Source organism: Poecilia mexicana, unplaced genomic scaffold (assembly GCF_051168715.1).
Source record: "Poecilia mexicana isolate PSO_F unplaced genomic scaffold, ASM5116871v1 scaffold_9, whole genome shotgun sequence".
Taxonomy (NCBI): domain Eukaryota; kingdom Metazoa; phylum Chordata; class Actinopteri; order Cyprinodontiformes; family Poeciliidae; genus Poecilia; species Poecilia mexicana.
The window spans coordinates 22745829-22763696 of NW_028263378.1; the positions used below are offsets into that span (position 1 = coordinate 22745829).

Consider the following 17868-nt stretch of genomic DNA (forward strand, 5'->3'; position numbering starts at 1 on the left):
TGGCAGAAGGGGAATTGCTGAACATTAACTGCAGTGCGTCAAAAGCATGCACACTGGGGATTCCACCTTGTGTTTATTTGCCGTGAAGAACTGACCAACACTTGTGAGGTTTGTCGCTGAAGATTAAGGTTAAATGCTCAAAGCCTTTGACTCACATGCTTCTTAACTCTAAGTCTCACTCACACACACGCGCGCGCTTGTTAAGCTGAAGCGGAGTTATGTCACTCAGAGTGTGAGGTAGAGGTTTGATATGATGATGCTGCAGTTGATGAAAGCCATCTGTTTGCTGCACGACACATTTTTGGGTTCACAGCAGCAGTTCTTAGATACTGCATATGATATTGAATATCGTATTATGTCCATATCTGAGAGTTAATTGAATAATATTGGAGTTTAATATGATGGCGCGTAGTCTTAATGGAAGGAAAACGAATGTGTGGTTTTCAAGATATTTACAGAAACAATAGAAGTGCGACGTACGTTTGTGTTTACATGTAGATTTCACCCTGTTAGTGTATTGAATCCACGATGTGGTCTATCCAAAATGGATCGACTGAAATACAGAGAAATCCTGGAAAAAAATGTGTTGGAATGTGCAAAAGACTTGAGGCAGGGTTAGAGGATCATTTTCAGCAGGAAGACGACCCTAAGAACAAGCAGCCGGAGATGTTAGATCCAAGCATGTTAATGTGTTAGAATGGCCTAGTCAAAGTGAAGACCAAAGTCTTTAGGGAAACCAAAGACTGTCATGAAACTATCATGTGAAACCCTTTAGGGACACACACACCCCAAAAATACAAGCATAACATTTTGAAAACCATGTGTCGTTTTCTTCCAATTCACTTTCAGACTTACCTTATGTTGGATTATAACACAAAATTCCTATTGAGTCGTGGTGGTAACATGAAAAATGTGAAATGATCCTTTAGCAAGGCGTTGTATGTGTATTGATACCTAATTTGATCATGTGAGTGAAAATCGCCCCCTCTGTGTTTGTGTCTTTGCTCTAGCTCCTCCTGTGTTCATCAAGACGCCGCCGACTTTTGTGGAGGTTCTGCTCGGAGACTCGTTGACCCTTAGCTGCGGAGCCCACGGCAACCCTCGGCCGACGGTCATCTGGCACAAAGACGAGAGCCCGATTGAGAAACATGAAAAAATAAAAGTGAGTCGCGTCAACAGACCACCCTGCAGGGTTTTAAATAAATACTCACGCAGTTTGTGTTTCATTATCGCTCACTTCTTAGGTGCTCAACGGCACTCTGTCTCTTGCCACTGTCACAAGAAATGTTTCCGGAGTGTACAAGTGCCACGTGTCCAACACAGAGGGGAATCTGACCCATTACACGGAGCTGCAGGTTCAAGGTGACTGTTGAACGATCCGTCATCAAACACAGAGTCGCTGCATATCTAATATCAAGGAACTGCTGTCGCATTTGCATGAGAACATTCAGCTTTTTGTTTCTTATCAGTTCATCTCCTGGAGAGAAACCATTTGGTTGCTATTTGTTTGTGTATACCGCCACCTACAGGTCATCCCGTGAACTGTAGGTGGCTTAAAACTTACCAGCAGTAACTACTGATCTGTTCATTGCGTTTTTTTTTGTTTGTTTTTTTTTTTTTTTTTTTTTTTTTTTAAAGGTCCACCGATCATCATCATCTCCCCTGAGGACACGACTCTCAATATGTCCCAGGATGCTGTTCTGCAGTGCCAGGCAGACGCTTACCCTTCAAACCTGACCTACGAGTGGCTGAAGCAAGGACAGAACGTTTATCACATCGAGTGAGTCCATAGCTGTAAAAAAAAACAAAAAAAAAATCGATCAAGACGCTCGGCACGGTGGGAAATATCGCACGTGGTGTTCTTATCTACTTGGAAAGTTGTAGGTGTAAATATTTCCAAAGCACGCTGGTAATGCGATAAGTTTTAATTGGATTGTTTGTGAGATAATTATATCATGTGATCATGAACAAGCTGAGGCAAAGAAGATTGCCGTTTAGATTAACATACCATCTTCTAAATCTTTGTTGCACATCCGTTTAGTAGAAGTCGTTGTTTTCCGTTTGTGTTTCTTTCATTTCTGTTTCTTTAATACACCGCTTTATCATAAATTGCACCACATTTCGTGTCTTTAGGTCCCTCAGGTCCAGAGTGAAGATTCTGGTGGATGGAACTCTTCTGATTCCTAATCTCATCCCAGAAGATGCTGGAAACTACACTTGCATCCCTACTAATGGAATACTGACTCCACCCTCGGCTTCTGCCCATCTGAAAGTGAAACGTTAGTGTCTTACCGTCTCGTCCTTGGTGGCTTTGCTGTGTTTTACTGCAATTTCTAATCAGAAAGCTTTTTTTTTTTTTTTTTTCCTTTTTTTTTTAGATCCGGCACGTGTTGTAAGAATGCTGCGTGAAACTTATTTGCCAGCAGGAATGGAGGGGGTGATCTTCTGCCCTGTGCAGGCTGACCCGCCTGTGCTGTATGTCAACTGGACCAAAGACGGGAATGAGCTGAATCTTGACAATGTAAATGTTAGCGCTTGTTTTACAATCTGTGCCAATTGGACTCTCAAAGTCGCTTTAGAGTTAATATTTTTTTGTCTTTTACTTGTTTAGTTCCCGGGTTGGATGGTGAACTCAGAGGGCTCGGTGTTTATAGCGACAGCCAATGACAACGCTGTAGGCATGTACACCTGCACGCCTTACAACAGCTACGGCACGATGGGCCAGTCTGAGCCCACCAAAGTCATTTTGCAGGTAAAGTTCCCATTTTCAGACTCGCAGTACCTTTAAAAAGTACCAAAACCCCTTGAGCTTCTCCTCATTTTGTGACTTTGCAACTACATGTTTACTTGTGTTTTATTGGGATTTTATTTGAGAACGACACAAAGCTGTGCAGAATTGTAAAGTGAAAAGAAAGTATTCACACTGAATATTTTACAATTTAAACTCAGACCCCGAAGCAATGCTTTGTGTGACCAACTTTCCATTCAGTTACGGCTTTCAGTCGTTTGGGTTATATGTGTATCTGAGAGTAGACATTTTCAAGTCTTGCCAAGCCACAGATTCTGTATTAGGGTTTAGATTTGGCCTTTTCTTGGGCCAAAACTATCACTAACATTGTGATTCTTAAACCTCTTACAACAAGTACCTCTCTGGGTCTTAAATCTAAAAATATTAAAATGTATTTAGACGTGCAGAAGTCAAAAGAGTGTCGCTTTTCCAGGACCCACCATCATTTCGAGTTCCCCCTCTGCCAGAGTATCTCCAGGAAGTCGGCCGAGAGTTGATCATCCCCTGTGAAGCCAGTGGTGATCCTGCTCCAAATGTAACCTGGAGCAAGGTACGAAAACAAATTCTGCTTTTTCTGGAACCTCGGCCATGTATGACGAATCCCTTATGTGAACTTCCCGACGCTCTTTCCGACAGATTGGCCCTAGTCCTCGCTCACCGTACGCAGTGCTTTCTAACGGATCCCTCTTGCTGCAGCCACTGAGCAAAGATCACCATGGCGGCTGGGAGTGTTTGGCCACCAATCGTGTGGCGACTGTCAGTGCAGGCACTGTAGTCTTTGCACTTGGTGAGCGCATCGGCATTATCTGTAACGGACACATAGTCTGCAAATAGATGTAATGATATATGACGTGTGCATCGTTAGCGGTGTAGATTTAAAACTGTCTGTCTGTTGCTCAGGCACCAGTCCTCATGCTGTGTCCTCGGTGACCGTTACCACGGAGATGAACCAGGCCAATGTGTCCTGGGTCCCAGGTTTTGACGGTGGATTTACCCAGAAATTTACTGTGTGGTCAGTATTGTAAAACACACCCAGGATAAAACATTTTCTGCTATCAACAACTGAAGCTATTTACATACTTTGATTTTACCCTTTAAAGGGTCAAGCAAACATCCAGGGGGAAGCATGAATGGGCGTCTTTGCCTGTGCCGACATCCAAAAACTACCTGCTTGTGACTGGGTTACTCGCAGGCACTGGCTATCAGTTCAGCGTCCTACCTCAGAATAAACTCGGCTCAGGACCTTTTAGTGAAATTGTATCAATACGAACAAAAGGTTTGTTCCTTTGGTTTGCCTTCCTTTCAGTCTTCTAGTGCCATTTTGCTTTTAGAAAGAGATCGCGTATGAACACTTATTGTCCTTTTAGCCGTGCCAACAGAGCTACCTAAAACCGCCACGGCTCTCCCAGCCCTTGAACCTCCCACGCTGCTGTCAGCTAACCGGACCGGGCGAGGCGTTCTCCTGCAGTGGCAGCCTCCCGAGGCTCCTCTCTCCCCATTGACTGGTTTTGTCCTCCAGGCCCGCAGAGATCAGGGCCAGTGGGTCATCATTGGCAGCAACATCCATGCCAATCAGAGCGAAGTACTTGTGCAAGGACTGCTTAGGGTAATAGTTTTTTTTTTTACTAGTAATAAAACAAACTGTTTGGGAGAATATTTGTTAAATAGTCCAATACACAATCTGTCTCTCACTCAGGACTCCATGTATGATTTGAGGCTGATGTCACGCAGCGACAAAGTCCTGAGTGAACCGAGCGAGTCTGTGAGTGTTTCCACAACTGGTACGTTTTTGTTCTTAATTATGATTGAAAGTGACATAAATATTACTGGATACTTACTACATTTGTTTATTAAACACAGAAGTTAAATTATCGACTTTGGTTTGATTGCAGGAATGGAAATTTACCCACTTCGTCCGAGTTTCTTAGAAGTCATCCCTGAACCGCTGATGGCTGGTCTGATAGGAGGAGCGTGCTTTCTGCTTCTTGCAATCGTCCTCTCGTTGGTGACGGCGTGCTACATGAGCAACAGGAGACGGCAGAGACGCAGAAAGAGGAGACAAGGTAAAACATACACGTGAAAATGTGTTAAGGAGAAAGATCTTTCACAACACAGCTAAGATGCAGCCAAAAGTTGCTGAAGAGTGATGACTGACTGGCTTTGAGCAACAAACTGAGGCGTCATTGCATCGCACAATGTCTACTACAAAGCAGACATAAAGGTAGCAAAATCTGGTGCTCAGATGTGAGTTAACAAAGTGAATATTAGATTTATTTGGTAATTTATCAAATCGGCTGATAAGTAGGATAAGCTGATCTTCCAGTTGTTTTCATAAACAGCTGTTTATACTGGCTTTTTGATGTGCTTATTTGTGTTGAGGTTGTGACTCAGGACACTATTTCATCTGAAAATTGTGCTCTATTTGCTCAAAAGCCTAATCAAAAGGCCCTAAAGTGTTCATTTTATGCTCTTTTTAGGTTTCATGGCTCTAAAATTCTGTCCCTGAAGTCTGTGCTTAATGAAATACGTAACTAAAATATTTTTCTCCTGCTTTTTTTCATTTAGATCTGCCAGCTGCCTTTCAGAAGAGCACTTCTCAAGAGTAAGTGTCTGGATAAGGTTGATGCACATAAATGTTCTCTTTCTGACATGTTATAGTCTCCATCCCTAATGTTTGAAGCTGTTCTTCTCTGTTTTCTTCAGCACGCGATCACCTTCACGCAGCCCGGACAGTGTCCTCAAGTTTAAACTATGTCCGCCTCTTCCCTTCTTTCCCAACTCCTCGTCATCACAATCTGATCGCTCCTCGTTTGACAAAGGCAGCCGCGGGGAATACCACGATCAGCGGAAACAGCTTTTGTCCAACTCATCTCCTCCGCCTCACTACACCCTCTTCGAGAGTCATCTAGGTTCGCAGGCGCCTTCGCCGACTGCTCTGGAGTCCATTTCCCGAGGTCCAGACGGACGCTTCATTGTTCAGCCGCTGCCGGAAGGTTCAAGTCCTTCCAATAAAAATATAAAGAAGGATATCCTGCAAGTTAATGGAAGCGTTCACGGGTCAGGGAGCAACAGGACGTCAATCAGGGACTCTCCAAAATCAAGCATTTTGAGCTCAGAGAAGGACGAGAGGAAGGACTCTCCGCTTACGGTGGATGTGCCAGAGTTAAGCAGACCTCCTGCATCCCCTGGCAGGGTACGAGCCATGGCAAGAAACTTCTCCCGACATGGCTGCTTTTACTCTGATGACGAACAAGGCTCAGAGACTCTTTTGGAAAGAGCCAGTTTTTACTCTGATAGCAGTGAAAGAAAGCCCAGCGATTCCCTGCGTAGGTATCGGATGCGAGGCAACACTGAAGACCTGTTCTCCAGTTTGGGAAGGAGAACGAGGCTGCTGGACAGAGACAGACTCCATCATGGAGGCTACCGACCAATGGAAAGCCACCTGACCGACAACAGCACCCTGGTCTCCCAGCTAGAGAGTGAGCTGGAGAGGGACAGCGTTAACAAGTGTGTCCAATTGGCAAAGGAGAGGGAAGAAATCGAGAGGGAGCTGAAGAATTTTGCAACGGATCAAAGACATCGCAGTCGAGTGAGGGACGCACCCTCTCCGTGTAGTACAACAGAACACCCTCAAGGGCATGAGACCGAGTCAGTGGAAGAACCTGTGTGGAAACCTCAAGAAGTTACAATCAGACAGAAGTACAGGCCCACTGGTGTGACAAGTCGGGTTTCTGACTATAGGAGAGCGTGCTACTTTGGCAACACTAGCAGTCCGCTAGACAGGCTCCCCACGTCTCGCATGCAGTGGGACATTAGCCCTGTCACATCTGTCACTAGCCTCATCCCTGTTCAGACTCCTCGTGAGACTACGTCGCTTATCTCATCTAGAGAAGCCACGGAGGAATCTCTTGCTTTAGATTCATCAAGCTCGCCGGTCACCCAGAATACGTCACTACCCATGCTCTCCCGTGATGTCACGCTAGATAAAGCTAAGTCATCAAATCTTCAGAAAAACAAAGAGGCTTGTACCAAGTCGGGCACCGAGCAGAACATAGTGGAGGAGACACAGGAGTTAGGTGTTGTTTCTAAATCAAGGAGTTCATTAGCTTCTCAGCTACGGGATTTGGCCAACACAGTGAGACCTGAAAGTTCAGATTCCCTACAGCATAACCAGACTGAGAGAACTCCAGATATAGGTCACAAAACTACGAGGGACCCCAGTCCTTGTAGTTCTTCAACCTTGCTGTATGATCATCATAAAGTAGGAGCTAAGTCCAAAGACAGAGAGACTCAGGACCACGACGACCAGCACGTTTCAGGGTTCTACTCCGACTTAGAGAAGGAAAGTGTCCGAACAAGGTCCAGGAGAAGCGACAAGTGTCTCTTCCCTGACAGTCCTAGTCCCATATCAACCTTAACTCTTGTTGAAGAGGTCGAGAGTGACCGGTCTCAGTTTTTAGTCCCCAGAATGTCCGACTCCTTCAAGGTTAAGCCGGCAGCACCGTCCCCTAAAATGTCCCCACACCAGACAAGTGCAATCCTTGAATACCTGAGTCTTCCAGGTTTCATTGAAATGAGCGTGGATGAGCCTGTGGAAGAGGGTCAGGTGACCAATGCCACCGCAAAACCAACACCCAAGGAAGAATTGGTTGTGGCGAAACCTGATGTAGTTCCTAGAAACTGGGAGGTTCATGTTCAGGAAAACCCACAAACTCCATCAAGTCAGAAACAAGGCGATCCCCTGGGTTCAGCAGACTCTAGCTTCGATGCTTATAAAACACAAGGAAATAGACGTTCTCCTCAAGTGACAGCCAGAGTGAGATTTCCTGATGACCCAAGGCCGTCCTCATCGGGCCCAGAAAAAACAAGCAAGGAGCTCTATGACGAGAAAACAAGAATTCGAGCAGGAAATACTTGCACCGGCAGACCTGAATCCAGACTTGGGTCCAGGTCGGCTCATACGTTGTTCAGTGCAGCTAAGGGCATGGCAGACATTGTGTCAAAGCATTCTCAGAGTTGTGCAGACAGTGATGAGTTTTTGTCAGAGCAGCCCCAAAGACAAGCTTCTCAGGGAAGCAGGACTAATAAAATAGTGTCTCGCATAACTCAAGCCCCTGTGCCATTTCTGAAGAAATCCTTAAGCCTTGGTCCCTGTAGGACTCTCTCTGGTGTGGCTCAGCCGCGACCTTACCTTAAGAAATCCATTAGCTTAGGCTCACAGAGGTGGGAGCACTTTGAAAGCCCAAGACCGTACGTTTCTGAGAAATGTTACTGGGACGAGTTCCCAAACCCGGAGGTGAGGGTGAAGTCCTACAGTCTGGGCCGCACGCCGCCTTCCTTCCCCAGACCAGGACCCTGCTGGAGAGAATACATCCCACTCCGGCGTCCCAGCATGGGGAGCTTGGAGAGGCCCCACCACACACAGAGGTCTTTAGCTAGTCCTTCCTACCTCACTCCTTTGTACCCACCCAGACAAACCTCAATGTCCCCAATGCTTGAGCCCGCAGATCCACGACGCCAAGCCGCCATTTTCCCTGAGTCCTCCAGATGGTCCCCCTCTTTTCAAGACACGCTGAGGTCTGTCCAGCATCAGTTTATACCTATGCCGACCTCTAGCCCTCTACCATACTACCAGCACTGGCCGGATCCCAGAGGGGAAGGCTTGAGACACTCGGACTCCAGAAGGGGCCCTCCAAGGTCCTACTTGCCCCGGGGCATCAGCTGGCCTTCGCCTTATTACTCTGCCTTCCCACCCAGGGAAGGAGATGGCTACAGACATCCAGAAAGGATGATGGGGAGGAGTGGAGATGCCGAGTTCAGGGACGGTGGCAGGGCCAGTTATGCCAGTCAGAGCAGCGGTAGAGGCAGCGCCGGTCTCTTTAGGCAGTCCCTGTCCGTCACTCCCACCCTGCTCAGCTCCCCAGAAACCACAGAGGAGCAAGAACGCCACAGAGCTGAGATGGAGCTGGCCGAGAGGAGAGTGAAAAGGTGAAAGACCGCCACCATCTGGAATGACTGACGATGTGGAGCATCCTCTCCTCAGACGGATTCATTTACTGTTGCCAAAATGACACTTAACGTGAGACGTCTGTGTTTTTCTGTGTGTTTTTCTGACCACTTTTTGTGCATCTCATTAGAAGGAACACGTCAGTAGATGAAAGTTACGAGTGGGACTCCGCTGATGCCTGTTTGGACTCCGAGGTCCTGGAGGCCACCAGGTCTGGCCAGTGTCGAGCTGGTTTTCAGAGAGGCAGGAGGGAGACGGGATCTGACCAGACTGGTGGCCTCCGGGATCAGCGACAGATAGGTGATCATTTCATTTACGTTTGAATGTGGTTTATTGTTGCATGTGTGACTATTATTAGTGAGCTTAATGTGACAGTGCTGCATGTGTTCACCTGGTTGTCCCAGTCCTATGATTTTTTTGTTAGTTCATCCCATGACATTTCCATCCATGCCTCTCCTGTCCCTGATGACCCCCACCAGGCCCACCTCCCCCTGTCATCCCTCCTCGCTCGCTCAGTGAGGCTCGCTTCAACGCCCTCCGCCTGGAGTACCAAGAGTACAGGCGGGCTCAGGGATCCGCCTGTACCCGCGAACCCTGCTTCCACCCCAGCCATGATTCGGACTCTGACTCCAGCTCAGCGCTGCTCTAGCAGCTGAACTCGGTCCGTTACTCTGCCTGATCCTCAAACCTTTTTTTTTTTTTTTCCCCCTGCCTGATTTTTCCTCCTGTCACTGCTCACCTGCTTAATTCCTTTTGCTGCCTGCATGTGGTAGTTATAGTGTAAAAGTATTCATACCCCATGGATATTTTCATGTTTTGTCACATTACAAAGACCTGTGGGAGTTTTAATTTTATTTGATAGAGCCACACCATGTAGATCTAGAGACCAACACTTCAACGTAGATGAAATGCTACGTTGAAGTTGTTGGTTGCAATGTGTCAAAGTAAGGGAAAAAAAAATCTAATTTTAACTTTGTTCTGCTCTCTTTTCTTTCTCTTCTTCAGATGCATCAAAGACGAAAACCAAATAGCGGTTCCACCGAAAAGACAACAGCACCATGGTCCTAAACGCTGGAAACATTTCGTTCTACTTTAACGATTTTAATCTTGCGCGGCAGCAGCTTCAAGAGACTGCACTGTTCTGTTTTGTAAGACATCCTCAGCTTTTTTTTTTTTTTTTTTTTTCAGGCTCGTTCTTCTGTTCGATTTGGTTTCTGTGGGCTTTTTACAGTGGGAATGTGACAATCAGATAAAGCGAAGAGATGAAATGGTGTTAGACACGGTTCACGGCTCAAAGTGAGAAGGACCTGCTTTGTGAAAGCAGCAGCCGGCGACAAAGTGATAGACGCATTGAAAGTTTGTAGAATCTAAGTCTCCCTTGTAGTGACAATAAAAGATGCTTCTGACAGGTCTGAAGGTGAGTGGACAACATCTCTCTGTGAGATATCTTCATCCGTATCGGTGCCTGTGAATGAATGGTGCTAGTTGTGCTCTCCATGTCTATATTGATTAATGACGCGGTACTAACTGTTAGGTAACTAATAAATTTGACCCAAAATTCCCAACATCTATGTATTTAGAAGCTGAGTGTATGTCTGCGATTTACCCACTGATTGCCTGGAATCATCCCCGTTCAGCGCCCTATTGACCTCACAGTATTTCCGTTTAAAGTGTATAAATGTTCATATGCATAGTTTATTGTGAATAAGTCCTGCTGTATTGTTATGCATTCATCCCCCGTCGCTCCCATCAGTTGAGAACGTCTTACTTGGCTCCGCCTTGAAAAAGTGCGACTTTGCCAGGGAAGATGATATTTGCCTTATTTTTGGTCAGTGGAAGAAGGACGGCGTCTGCTGACAGGCTGAGACACAAAAAAAAAAGAACAATTAAAAAAAGCATCAAACATGTTTTGTTCCTCATTGTGAATATGTCCGTGTATTTATTGAGATGAGTGACGATATGCAACAATGTTTACAATTCACATCCCTGATGTGAAGGCAACACTGTGAATATTTCATTGACTTCTGATTCTGTGTCTGAATTGCAAGTCTGTTATGAATTGTGTGCCCGTTTCCCTGCTGTGTTTGTTTTGTTTTCTTTGCTAAAGAAAATCAAGCTGTTTTTTGTACATCACCTGACAAAGCAATTTAAAAGATGTTGTTGTAGCTACACTTTGGGGAAGAGTCAGCCTTTCTGTTGTTTCTGTTGTTTTTACTTCAGTTTCCCAGATGAAAAGCCACATTTGGCGTGAGTATGCATTCCTGAGGATGGCTTCGGTCGTCTTGTACAAAGAGGAAAATTTTATATCTTGTTACTTGTTTTTGTCATTTTTTTATATGTTTGTAAATTAATAAATTGTTATATTCTGAATGTAGCAGACTTAAGGGATGTGGATGTCTTTTTTTTTTTTTAAACTACTGATGTTTTCATCAGCTGCAAGCAGCCTCGAACGGCCCTCGCTCAGGCGACGCCGCCCACCCAGCCATTGGAGACTCTCTGACGCAGTTTGCGCACCGATGCGTTCGGCAGCGCTATCTGACGACGCACCAAAAATCTGGTGGAGATCGACTGATGCAGTGAGGAGATATAGCTGATGGAAAAACCTAGGGGGCGCAGCGGAGTCAAATTACTTAATTTCTGTTAGACAAAATTAAACATTTGGGTTTATTTTAGTTCATCAGAACCAGAAGGTTATGATTGAGTGTGCCTTGCAGCTGTGGCCAACTGCAGATCAGTAGAGAGTTCTTCTAACAAGCCATAATTTGATCCAGGTGCGTTAAACCAGGGAGAGAACCAAAACACCGGCCCTTAAGGGCCAACTTTGGGCTCCACTGCTCTAGACATTTTGAAACTGGATCAGCACAAGTAAACTGGCTGCATTTATTTCCTGATTGCAATGTGCATTGTGTGGCAATGGTGCTAGCTGGGGATATCACCTGAAGGAAATGGAGCCAATTGTCGTACATTGATGCTGTAAACACAAATTTGCATCAAACACAAGTGACAGAACCTCATAAAAACTGCTTGATCCTCTGTTATGTTGGCCATTATTATGCCGTTGCTTTTTTTCTGTTGAGCACTGCTAAGAAACAAAAGCTAATATTCAGATTTAAAATAATGATTTCCTTAATTAATAAAGAAAAAAATATATACACCAATCTTAAATTATGTAAGAAAGTAATTGTCCCTAAAGCTGATAACTGGTTGTTGCAGCTATTCATGAACAAGGAGCCCAGGCTGGTGCACACACTGCACAGTAGTACACAAATATGTTTTTCACTTGCCCAAAACTGTTCCATCAAAGATCCTGCTTTTTTCTGGATTGTGCAACATTTTGTTTCTTTATCAGCTAAAATTTAGGTTTACATTAGCTAAATAATAACACGAGGTTCACTTTTTGAGTGAATTTACTGAAACGTACGTCTGCTTCACTGAGACGCACACGTTTATCACGTTTATCACATTGATCCAAAGCAGCCTTTAACCATCAATTGCACAAGATTTGCATTTCAACTAGAGCATCTTTATTATTTCAGGTAAGGTTTCATCACAGTATAGAGGTGAATTCTGGGCATTCAGTGTTACTCTTTCTTGGAGGAGAGACGCATCACATGCTTGACCATATTTCCAACACCATCGAATATATAGTGATAGTGGTAATCCGTCTCCCACATGAAGGACGGAGTGCTGACCACTTTGTTCTTCTCGTCCACATAGGCTTCGTGAAAGAAAGGGTTAAGGTCGAAGCAGCGGGAGGAGTCGCATTAATGATGAAGACGAACAGGCTTTCGCTTGAATTTACGGCGGGCGGACAGAGCTCTGAAAGGATATGTATGGCTCACGGACGACGTGGCGAGCGCCCATGCCCTTCACGGCCTGCACCATGTTGGTTTGAGGCCAGTTCCCCCAGCGGGTGCTCTCGTCCCGCTCGTAGCCCATGGTCACCTCGATGCTGGGCAACACGCGGCAGGCCAGCACAGGAGCCATGCTGGCCAGGCTGGAACAGAGGCAGAAAGTCTTTCAATTTTTTCCAATTTTTTTTTTTTTAACCTTTATCGACAACCTGCTAATTCCAGAATACAATTTTAAATGATCCCTCTGACAAATAAAGTTCTTAATAATCAAGCTCCGTCTTACATCAGATGATGATTCGTTCTGTTAGGTTCACTGATGGGAAGCAGATCCTCTAGTTTAAAGGCTCCTGTCCTGTGGAACCAGCTTCCAGTTTGAGGCAGACACTCAGTCTACATTTGAGACTAGGCTTACAACTTTATTTTTTTTGATACAGCCTGAAGTTGGACATCTTAGATTATCCGGAGTTAGTTCTGTAGTTATGCTGGAGGACAAACTGACCATCATGTCACTTTGCTAGTTTCTCCTGCTACACTCCATTCATGCATTATCTGTAGTTATTTATGACATTAACTTTATGTTCTCTCTCTACTTGTCCCTGCATATAAATAACATCTGTTTCTGCTTATTTATTTCAGGATGCTGAAGCAAAATTTTCCTTTCCACTGTCACCACACACATGCTCAATATAAGGAATTACTACAAATTAACAATTTTATGAAATTAGGTGACCACTGTCATCACATTCTTGTTAATCTCCAGTAATTGGTTAATTTATCACCAGCTCTTTTGAGTTATTCATCACTTTATTATTTGTCTGTTTTCCTAGATTATTTTAATGCATGGATTTTTAGTGGTTTTACATTTGTCTGTATATTTTAACCTTTGTAAAGCACTCTGTTTTGAAGTGATCGTGTTTTTTCGGATGGACTGAAAATTGCAACATATAAAACCTGTACGAATTTTAAAAGTAGGAATTCACCACAGTAATAATTGGATAAAAGTCCCCAGCTGAACAACTACAAACCTCTTACAGACATCATCAAGGTTTTGGTTAGATATTTTCTGACTCTTTTCGGCAGAACTGGATATAAACTGCCTTAATTTTTTGCACAGATGCAGCTTTTACACATAGTTGGGGCCAGTCCAGATCTTTAATGGTAGCTAAATTATTAGTGGGGTTGTATGAATATATTTGACCCACATGTCCAATTTTTAGTTTTTATAAATAAGAGAAAATCAGCAGTAAATCTAAATTTGTGTGTCCAGTTATTGTTTTTAAAATGAATTGAAAGTTGTTTTGTTATGTTATCATACCACTCTAAAACGAGACAAATTCAAACGCATCATCAAAAGTGCAAAATTAATTACATTTATGCCGATGATGAGTGTATCTGAACTTCTGACTGGCACAGCTCAACATATGTTATTCAGATACATAAAAATACTCTTTTAAGCACCAACTCCCACAAAACCAACCAATGGATAAAGCTGCATGTCAAATGTTTTACTTTCACTTTCTATAGCCTTTGTTTTTACGGGAAATATTGTGAACTCCATTAAATGATGTTCATAAACAATTTTTTTTAACTATGTAACTATTGTAGAGGTCAGGACTACATGGTCAGTCTTCAGTTGTCATGGTGACCGTTTCTTCACCTCTTCTTCAGCATCCATCTCCGCTCTTCCCAGTAATTCCAGTAATCCCAAATCTCCTTCATCTGGGGATCTTCCCACCTTCAACTAATACCCGATGCCACCTCTCACCTGACCGTAAGAAAGGTCCACACAGCGCCTGCCGATCCCTGCGAAACTGGAATGGGTCCTGCAGTTTTGTTGCAGTAATTTATTTTATTGGCCATCTGTACTTTGTACTGCAATAGTGCAATTTAGGCTGAGAATCAACGTTAACGTGCAGAATCTCAGTCCACACCAGGGGGCCGAAGTCCAGTCCTCAAGCTCTACTACCTTACAACCTTTAGATGCATCTCTTCTTGAAAACACTTAAATCACATAAATTGCTCGTTACCGAGCCTCTGTGAAGCTGAGTGACTGCTGATTATAACATTTTGAATGCGTCTTCACATTGCAGGATAGTGGCTATAAGACTGGATCTGGGCATTCCTGGCCTGCCAATGAGCAGATTCTTGGTCATTAAGGACATGAGAGTCCTAAGCACTGGAAGAAGTCCAGTTGCCTTGTATTTAAGCACTTAGGATTATGCATAATGTAGCATCCTGATCTCTTCTTACTCAGCACACATCAACTTGACTCATGTTAGCAGGTTGTTGCAAAAATGAATTAGCAAGTCTGTCGATTTTGACCTTACACTTCTACATATTTGGTCAAGATAAGAGTAGACTGTAGAGGACAACACTTGTTAAGGTCTAAAAGTGATCAACAGGATGAACAAAGAACAACATGCATCTGAAAATCACCAGGATTTCGTCTTGCAAAAGGAGAAAGCAACCACCAAGGCAATGTCAAACTTCTATGAGCCACAATTGTTCTTGGTTTTAACTTTCAGATGGACTGATTTTTGCTGAAGACGGGAGCTTCATTGGCTCAAACCCGTTCTGTGCGCTAATTGTGATAGGTAGGGATTACGGCGCAGGGGTCAGCAAACTGTTTAACCTTCTGTTGTCAGGGCGACTGTCTTTTTACCTGCTCCTCCTTAGCATTCGCCTTCACTCTTCCCTTTAATTCCTGTAATCCTACATCTCTCCGTACCTGGAATCATCCCGTCTTCACCTAGCACCCAGTGCCCTTTCACCCGACCTCAACGCAGACGTCTGCCCGTCACCTCATCCCTCCGGCAGAATCTGTTGTTTTGACCCAATCCCATTAGAGTGGAAGCATTTATGTCAGCGCCTTCGTTGTGTCCTCCCCGCTTTAAAGGATTTGCCTGCTTTCACATCTTCTTCCAGTTTGGGCTTAGGAGCAGTAAGGCTATTTTTACGATGAGAGTTCAAGTGAAGACTCTCGCTAAACAGATCCCTAAAATCAGTGTGCAAGAAAAACTACCTTTAAAAACTGCTAATGAAGCACAATTTCTGTTCTTTTGGCCATTGTCATTTGTCAAATCCTCTGAGTAGTGTGGATCAGATTCCCTTTTGTGTAAACAAAGGGCTGCTGAGAAGCTTTAGGCTTTGTTGTGCCGAAATTAGCCTTGTTAATTGGCTTAACGAACTTTACAGGAAGTTTGTGGAAAGAGTCAACATTTAAATTTTTATTTATTTATTTATTTTTACCTAAAAAGGCTTTCACAACAAAAAAAGGAGATCATACCATGCTGAATTAAATGTTCAACACAGCTTCCTCACCTAATTTCATTTGCCTGACTAAACGTCTAAGTCACCAGTTTGTGTGACTCCTTGCAGTGCCCTAATTCCATTATCAGGTTGTCTAAATCTTTTGTTTATTTAAATTGGTGTATTTTAATTAAGACAGGAGGTAGATGTCAGTGGCAGTGTGGAGCTTAGCCTCATGTTCGACATGGTTCTGTACTTCGAACTCAAAGTTAGTGAGCCTAAGCACTGAGGACGGATCACAGCATACATACCCAATAGGTTTGCGTGAACGGTGGAACTCTTTAAGCACTCTTTCCACGTCATTATGCAGCTTGCAGTCCTTGCCGTCCTTCATGAAAGTGGATCTGAAAATTCAATTAAGATTTTTTACACTTCCATTAGTATTTAAGGCTCGAGCGAAATGCATTGTATCTAATTTTACTTTTCTTTGCACAGCCCTCCCCTCCCCCCCTCACAGATTCTTGACGATCCCGTGGCCTCCGGGAAAGATGACGGCGTCGAAGCTGTTGACGTCCAGCGTGGACAGGTCCTGCATTTGCCTCTTTCCCTGGCCGTGAATGAAGCGAGCTGACTCGATCATCATGTTCCTGTTTGATGGCCAGATATAATCAAAAATACTACCTTGTGGGAAGAGTCGGGTCAAAAGGTTACACACGCGTGCGAAAGGTCAAGTCAGTTCACGGTCTGGTGTGCGCATTTGGCTCCTACCGGTTCTCGCCTGAGGAAGGCTGCTTCTTCATGTGATCCATCACCTGCATTTGCTGCTGATTTGGTGCAAACGTGCGGAAGCGGGCGCCGTTCCTGCTCAGGTGGTACATGGTGCTGCACACATAAACGTTTAGAGCCGTCATGCCTGCACTGGTGGAAGTTCGTGGATTGGATTGGTGAGAATGTGCCTGGATACTCACTACACTCCTTCGTGGACATCACTTCCATCCCACCATCCACATCCTGAGAAAACCTGGAATATATTGACTCGCTGTGTTGGTCCGCTTCTTTTCACTCATAGCAAATTATTGGCTTAAACTTACCACAGCAACTTTGGTGTTTCCCCAGTAGCCATATTCTCCTTGATGAACGAAGCAGGCAGGCTGATGAGAGACGGCGGTCAGAGTCTGTTTTGACAGCAAGGTCCTGGTTGCCAGCATGATTAAGCTGTAGTCTCAATGATTCTGGAGGAAAATACCCGATTAACAGATTGCCACGGAGCCTGTGAAGACCTCTCAGAGGGCAGATATTGATCTCACTGAGGATGTCTGTATTTATACTAGCAGTGTGGGGCCGAGTGACGTTAACGCGTAAGCTGAGCTCCATTGTCTTTTCACGTCTTGACTTCTTCCTTTCCAGAGCACCCTTCCCTATTAATACCTCGTTAATTCTTCTGATTAACTTAAGGTATTTAGCCACGGAGTGAAACTTTAGCTTCGGCTAATATCTTGACCCATTAAGAGCTTGGCACTTGATACAGTGCATTGATTAGGAAACGGTGTCCCACTCCATTGTAGGCATAGTGGCATACCATATGTCCTGCAAAGTCCATTAGGGCGTAAGGCTCTTACGCTTTGTAATGCCGTTTTGAGTCTAGACGGCGAACCCAGAAATATCTTCAACAGATGGAAAAGTCACTTTCAGAGTGAGAAATGTTTAGCTTTGTCTTGGTAAACTGTTTTTGAAAAGTTTGATTCAATTCAGTATTTTTAATTCAAGAAGTGAAACTCATACAGCTTCATCTCACAACACACTGAGATAAAGTGTGTGATTTTTCTGTTAATTTTGATGATTACGACAAAGGAATACCTGAAATTATTTGTTTAAGTTAGAATATTCAACTATTAAATTAATACTGACATGTTACAGCCTACTTAGTAATAGGGAAGAGTGCTGATTGGACAGTTGTCCAGCAGACAGTA

General features: G+C 44.1%; 2 protein-coding genes across 2 annotated transcripts in view; one reads left to right on the forward strand and one right to left on the reverse strand.

Moving 5' to 3' along the window:
- Window positions 1-11174, forward strand: part of igsf9b (immunoglobulin superfamily, member 9b) — a 31103-nt gene extending 19929 nt beyond the window's left edge. Inside the window, exons 5-22 of the mRNA XM_014992790.2 lie at window positions 1011-1162; window positions 1245-1362; window positions 1639-1780; window positions 2134-2279; window positions 2379-2521; window positions 2612-2752; window positions 3222-3338; window positions 3425-3575; window positions 3689-3800; window positions 3889-4064; window positions 4156-4394; window positions 4485-4569; window positions 4681-4851; window positions 5354-5390; window positions 5492-8776; window positions 8926-9095; window positions 9275-9456; window positions 9801-11174. Coding sequence (XP_014848276.2) covers window positions 1011-1162; window positions 1245-1362; window positions 1639-1780; window positions 2134-2279; window positions 2379-2521; window positions 2612-2752; window positions 3222-3338; window positions 3425-3575; window positions 3689-3800; window positions 3889-4064; window positions 4156-4394; window positions 4485-4569; window positions 4681-4851; window positions 5354-5390; window positions 5492-8776; window positions 8926-9095; window positions 9275-9444 — 5555 coding nt within the window. The 3' untranslated portion in view covers window positions 9445-9456; window positions 9801-11174. The remainder of the gene's footprint in view (window positions 1-1010; window positions 1163-1244; window positions 1363-1638; window positions 1781-2133; window positions 2280-2378; window positions 2522-2611; window positions 2753-3221; window positions 3339-3424; window positions 3576-3688; window positions 3801-3888; window positions 4065-4155; window positions 4395-4484; window positions 4570-4680; window positions 4852-5353; window positions 5391-5491; window positions 8777-8925; window positions 9096-9274; window positions 9457-9800) is intronic.
- Window positions 11175-12296: 1122 nt separating this feature from the next.
- Window positions 12297-17173, reverse strand: gatd3l (glutamine amidotransferase class 1 domain containing 3, like). The gene is made up of 7 exons (XM_014992794.2): window positions 16990-17173; window positions 16867-16919; window positions 16667-16780; window positions 16414-16545; window positions 16210-16302; window positions 12627-12792; window positions 12297-12517 (listed from the first exon to the last, which is right to left on the reverse strand). The coding sequence occupies exons 1-7, from the start codon at window positions 17104-17106 to the stop codon at window positions 12377-12379; spliced, it is 816 nt and encodes a 271-aa protein (XP_014848280.1). The 5' UTR covers window positions 17107-17173; the 3' UTR covers window positions 12297-12376.
- Window positions 17174-17868: the final 695 nt, after the last annotated feature.